The sequence below is a fragment of the Salmo salar genome, chromosome 16 (genome assembly GCF_965601325.2).
Source record: "Salmo salar chromosome 16, fSalSal1, whole genome shotgun sequence".
Taxonomy (NCBI): Eukaryota; Metazoa; Chordata; class Actinopteri; order Salmoniformes; family Salmonidae; genus Salmo; species Salmo salar.
The window spans coordinates 69,616,284-69,622,500 of record NC_138306.1 but is presented as its reverse complement, the minus strand read 5'-3'; the positions used below and the strand labels follow the sequence as shown (position 1 = coordinate 69,622,500).

Here is a 6,217-nt window from a genome sequence, read left to right as displayed (position 1 = left end):
GACTGTTAACTGTTAGGCAAGCCTTCGATGTAGGCCGTCTCCAAATCACCCAAACTGCAAAATATGCACGAAAAAAAACGATAGATTAATCAAATAGTTTAGTCTATATTATCTACATAATTCAACCATTATGTCCTTCGATTAGGCTACAATAGCTGACTTTCTTTTCACCTGACGCGCATATTGATGGTCCTATGGTGTAAATCAGGGGTTTGCATAGACTGCCTTGTCAATATGTTTGAGGGTTTATTTTCCACAGTCTTTCTGAATTTGACATGGCATTCAGAATTCAGAAAATATGTATTGATTGACTAAAGTGATTGATTGACTGATTAAGCTATAAGATTTAGGCCTAGGCTATATGAATTGGGGGGGAAAACACCAGGCCTATTGGTTTCGATATCTTTCGGGAATGATATCTGGCAAAACAATGTAGGCCTATGAAAATGGAATTAACCGACAGACTATATAAATATTTTAGCTAATCAAATAGCCTAGGTTATATTTTCGGCAAGTAGGCCCTGGTCTAGCCCGTGTATGTGCTTGCTATTGTAGGACCTACTACTGTTATTGTATTCAGAAAGTAGCCTATATCTGCAGGTTAACGTGACCCCCTGTCGTTACATGTTAAGCTATTTTGGCCCATGTTGTTCCAAATGACAAAATAAAGATGACGTAGGGCTACAGTCCATAACGCGGATGAAAATGTCCAATAAAAACATCCCGCCAATTAAAAAGTATAAGGCTTGCTATTGTAGGCCTATTACTGTTATTGTATTCAGAAAGTAGCCTATATCTGCAGGTTAACGTGACCCCCTGTCGTTACATGTTAAGCTATTTTGGCCTAGCCTTTGTGTTTATGATAGCAGTAGAAGCATATAGTTGAGTTTCACGCAATCCACTATCAAACTGATTTAAACCGTATCCTACAATGCAGTGACTGAATTGGGATCCGCAGCTTGTTTTTGCAATATACGACCTAATTGTGTTTTTTAGCCTATAGAAATTGTTATTTTTTTTCTGAAATGACAGTCTACATTTTGTTGTGTTGTCTGCGTTTTTCGAGAAGTCAATCGAATGGCTGAATAGTAGGCCTTTATTAGCTATGCGCTAGGCCTATATAGCTGTTAGGTAACACGTTTGCAGAAAGTGTGCATAAAAAGATAAACGGTTAATGAACCTATATCCATGTATCTTCTTTATCGCAATATTAGCACCGTGTATATGCTACATGATGAACCTCTCAGATGTAATTATGTGCACGCTACTTGGCTGTGGATAGAATAGCCAAGTATCTCAATAGCAACTTGCAAAACAGTAGCCTACGTTCCAGTGCAATGGCGTTTTAGATAGACCTATTGCAATGTAGGTCTAAGCATAGACTAGTGAAATAGTAAATAACCAAATATGTTTGCCTTAGTTTGTTTACTTTTACATTTTATGGCACCGAGATTTTATTACACACGTTGATGGAATGAGCTCGTTAACTGACGGAGGAATAGTGGCTGAGCTGGGGCATAGGCCTACTTGTGCTAAGGAGGACTAAAAGCATACTTTGTGTTCTCGTGCTTGCACCGGTCTGCAGGGTATCTGCAGGGTAGGCCTACAGAAAAAAAAGGCATGCAAATCAACAATAGTCTGTTAGTAAGTATAGGCATGTAGTTTGATATTATATTGTTATTATTGGTATTACCCTATCTGTCTTAGGAAACTATGAAATTCGTAGACCACATATAGCCTAGGCCAAAACATATGCGTAAAATAGGCACGCGATCGAGGATAACGGTCTTTCACACCGCTAGACCTACATTTTATTGTTTTGACGTTGCTTATATGTTTTTGGTTCTGTATTATGTAATTGGAAGACATGTGTTAATGCATTTCTTAAATTATGAATATTCAAATGAATAAATGACGTCAATACAACTGTTCATCATTTAGCCTTGTTTGAACCTTGCGCCTGGGGTGAAATGGTCGCAATGATTGCAAACACACATTTAGCCATGAACAATATTTATTACATTGCAATGCTCCATTGTTTTAGTAATGTGTAAATTAATGTTTGTTGGGCCTAGGACTAACTGATATTTACGTGTTCGTTTCACTGTTGTTTCTACATCAGGCCCAAGGACACGGAAATTGAAAAAGAAGAAAAATGAGAAAGAAGACAAGCGACCCAGAACCGCGTTTACGGCTGAACAACTGCAGAGACTTAAGTCCGAGTTTCAGGCAAATCGCTACATAACAGAACAACGGAGACAGTCACTGGCCACAGAACTGAATCTCAATGAATCCCAAATAAAAATTTGGTTTCAGAATAAGAGGGCAAAAATCAAAAAGGGGAATGGCTACAAGAACGGCCTGGCACTCCAACTCATGGCCCAAGGACTGTACAACCATTCCACAACCACGGTCCAGGAGGAGAAGGATGATAGCGAGTAATTTCCCCCCTCGTGCAGGGCAAAATAGACGCTGAACTGAAGCAGAGTGCTTGAACTCCTTTGTGAACTGAAAACGGAAGAGGTAAATACGATTTGACTGGGACAGATGCTATTTAAAATCGATTTCTGTTTATGATACAGTATATGGACATAATTATATAAAATACGAACATTATTAAAGTTTATATATAGCCAAAACAATATGACGTTGTATATATTTAATTTCAGGTAAGGTTATGTCTGTATCAATCCCTACTTGCTGGAGATTTTAACTTTTCTTTTTCTTATGATGTTGTTGGCCATTGTTTTAGTATAAGTGTCTGACTCATAGATTTTTTTTGTGATTTCTGTCGCCCCTCTCCCCAATCTCTCACAATTCTACAGACTGCGTTTCTGAACCGACGCGCCAAGCCAAAGATTTTAATATGTTCAGAGAATATGTAGTCTGAAATAAATAAAAAATGTAGATTGTGCTGCAGCTTCATTCCTCATTGAAATGCTATACATAAAGCGTAGTTTGTGAATCGATTAAAAACTATTAGCTTTCAAGGCCCAAGACTAACACTATGTCGTTTAAATAAAGTCCGACGAGACAATGACCAAATATGGGCTATTTTGTTAAGCTTTCGGGACAAATATACAACTTCACTGACATAATTATTTCCTGCAATGCAAAACAAACCTAACTTTTAAAATGTTGTTCTGACATCTAAGACATATTCTTCATCAACGAAGCAGTGATAGACTACGCGTACCTTTTTAGTGAGTTCATTCAGATAATGTTGACATGCATATATTTCCCACGAGCTGTGCCATTTGCTATACAAACATTGCTTGTTAATAGGACAGAAGGTCCAGGCGTGCCTCTCTGTGTGTAGCCTAGCCTACCTTAAAGCCTACACACTCACGGAAACCATGTAACCTATAGGCAGGCCTATATCCGTCAAAGTCACAGTGTACTCATGGAAGTTCTTTTATATTATTCGTTTATTTGGGGGGGGGGAACAGTAGTAGTAGTATTACGATTAGTAGGCCTATTATTATTGTTCTTTCTTCAATAATATTGTATTACTATGAGTACAAGCATTATCTCGGCCCTTATCATTGGGATACAATCTATGTCTACATTTAGGCTAATGGTATAAGACATGGTGATGAAGTTTCTACATAGTGGTGGAAAAAAGTACCCAATTGTAATACTTAAAAAAATATATGCCTTTATACAAAATGCCTTTATACAAAAGTAAATGTAATTGCTAAAATATACTTACGTAAAAGTATAAATCATTTCAAATTCCTTATATTAAGCAAACCAGACGGCACAATTTTCCTTTTTACATTTTTTTTTAACGGATAGCCAGGGCCACACTCCAACACATTTACAAACGAAACATTTGTGTTTAGTGCGTCCTCCAGATCAGAGGCAGTAGGGATGACCAGGGATGCTCCCTTGATAAGTGAGTGAATTTGACAATTTTCCTGTCCTGCTAAGCATTGAAAGCATTGAAAGTACTTTTGGGTGTCAATGAAAATGTATGGAGTAAAAAGTACATTATTTGATTTAGTAATGTTGTGAAGTAAATGTAAAAGTAGTCAAAAATATAAATAGTAAATTAAAATACACAGATAAAAAAAAAATAGTTGAGTAGTACTTTAAAGTATTTTTACTTAAGTACTTTACACCACTGCTATATGGTGGCTGGTGTCTTCTCCAAGAAACTGCGTGGCTCAATTCAGAACGTCATCATCTCTGTGCAGGCTATGTTGTGCTTTAAATAGCACTTCCAGTCTCCTCATGAAATATATAACGATAATAAAGTCGACACGCTTAGGTTTTTTTTTAACTTGACTACATGACTACAAATGTATTAAAAGCTTTTAGAGATAAACATACATGTAACAGAAGATTAAGTTCCACTGAAGTGAATAGTGAACACGTTGCAAGAATTCACCATCTGAGTTAAAATGCTTAAGAATATATGCTATATGCAACGGATGAGCAGACGGACACACACACACACACACACACACACACACACACACACACACACACACACACACACACACACACACACACACACACACACACACACACACACACACACACACACACACACACACACACACACACACACACACACACTGTATTACATGATTGCATTGTATAGGATACTATCTCATAACTTGGCCTTGTGGTAAAGCAATATTATTATGGCAACCAACAAGGTGACGTTCCAGCCAATACAACATCAATTCTGCTCTTGTTAAGTCAGCGCCCCCTCCCTTATATATATATACACACACACACACACACACACACACACACACACACACACACACACACACACACACACACACACACACACACACACACACACAACACAACACAACACAACACAACACAACACAACACAACACAACACAACACAACACAACACAACACAACACAACACAACACACTGTATTGTATAGGATACTGTCTCATAACGTGGCCTTATGGTAAAGACATGTTATGTATATTTATTAATTTCCTGTTACTGGGGTACTTTCTCGAACAAGAGTTAGGTTATCCTTTTTGTCTAGCTCCCTGCCACCGTCACCGGACATCTTAACACATGGTAGCTATTCTTCCAGAATGGATCTCATTTCACTTATTCAACTATTCTCGGCATTTACAAGATTCGATTAAACACGCTGGCGGTATGGGGGAACGCCAAAAGAGGCAGAAGATCTAAGAACGGGACATGTTATTGGTCAGAGGAAAATCAGATCTTTAAAGAGCATATTTATGGAATTAAAAAATGAGAAATCAGATTCCAACTGTATAGTTGGCGCCTTTTCCGTGCACTCTTGTCAGTTTCAAAGCTCAAATTCATCAGTCTTTCTGCGTAAAGGAACGTATTTCCATTCAATCTAGTCTCTATATAGGCTACTCTTGCCCTACACTAGCCTATGTGATTCTTACTAGGTTCCAATTCGGCCTGTAACCTCCGTTTATGTTTGATAAGCCTCCCCGTGCACCCTGCGACATGACACGCGTTGTTTTCAATGCCAGTATGTTGCTCATTGGGTTAGCCAATAGCTTAAATGTCCCGACGAGGCGGCGCTGGCCTTTGTGTCTGCGTCTCAAAGCCCATGGGCAAGCCATAGGTCAGACCGGGCAGTCAAAACAAGTCATTTCTATTTATAGCACAACCTATAGCACAACCTATTCACAAAAGTAGACATTAGTAGATATTTTGCAAAAAAAAATTAATAGAACAAGGTAAGAAAAAGGTTTACTAAAAAGCTTGTACAGTCCAATCCAAGACCGGAGTAGGATATGGCAATAGTAGATTTGGCACCTTATTCTACTTAACCTTTAGTTAGACAGGGTCCCATTGAGACCAATGTCTCTTTTCGAGGGAACCCAAGACCAAGCAATTACACAATCATAGCAGGGGCATAGGAAACACACAAAGGTAAATATAAAAAACACAATCATAAAAAACTGCCAGATTCCTCAGTGAAGAGGTCCCCTACCAACAATCTGAATTGCCTGAAAGGAACCAACATAGGTTATTCTGAAAGTGAGGGGCGAAGAAACGAAACGCCATGGGCTTCTTAAACGATAGTTGCAGTACGAACAATGCCTATATCATCTTGCAACTTTCGTTGAAATAGAGTCTAGGCCAGCGATGAAGTAGGCCTAGTAGCTAAACCCACATAACAGACTTTTATATAGCCTTCGTTTGAACTTGTTCACATATTTGGGTTACCTAATAGGCTACGTAATA

At 38.4% G+C, this 6,217-nt stretch overlaps 1 protein-coding gene across 1 annotated transcript in view; it reads left to right on the top strand.

The window, feature by feature from the left end:
• The window catches only part of LOC123727865 (homeobox protein engrailed-1-B), a 4,473-nt gene extending 1,559 nt beyond the window's left edge, over positions 1-2,914 (top strand). The window contains exon 2 of the mRNA XM_045697636.2: positions 2,123-2,914. Coding sequence (XP_045553592.1) covers positions 2,123-2,442 — 320 coding nt within the window. The 3' untranslated portion in view covers positions 2,443-2,914. The remainder of the gene's footprint in view (positions 1-2,122) is intronic.
• The last annotated feature ends 3,303 nt before the right edge of the window (positions 2,915-6,217 follow it).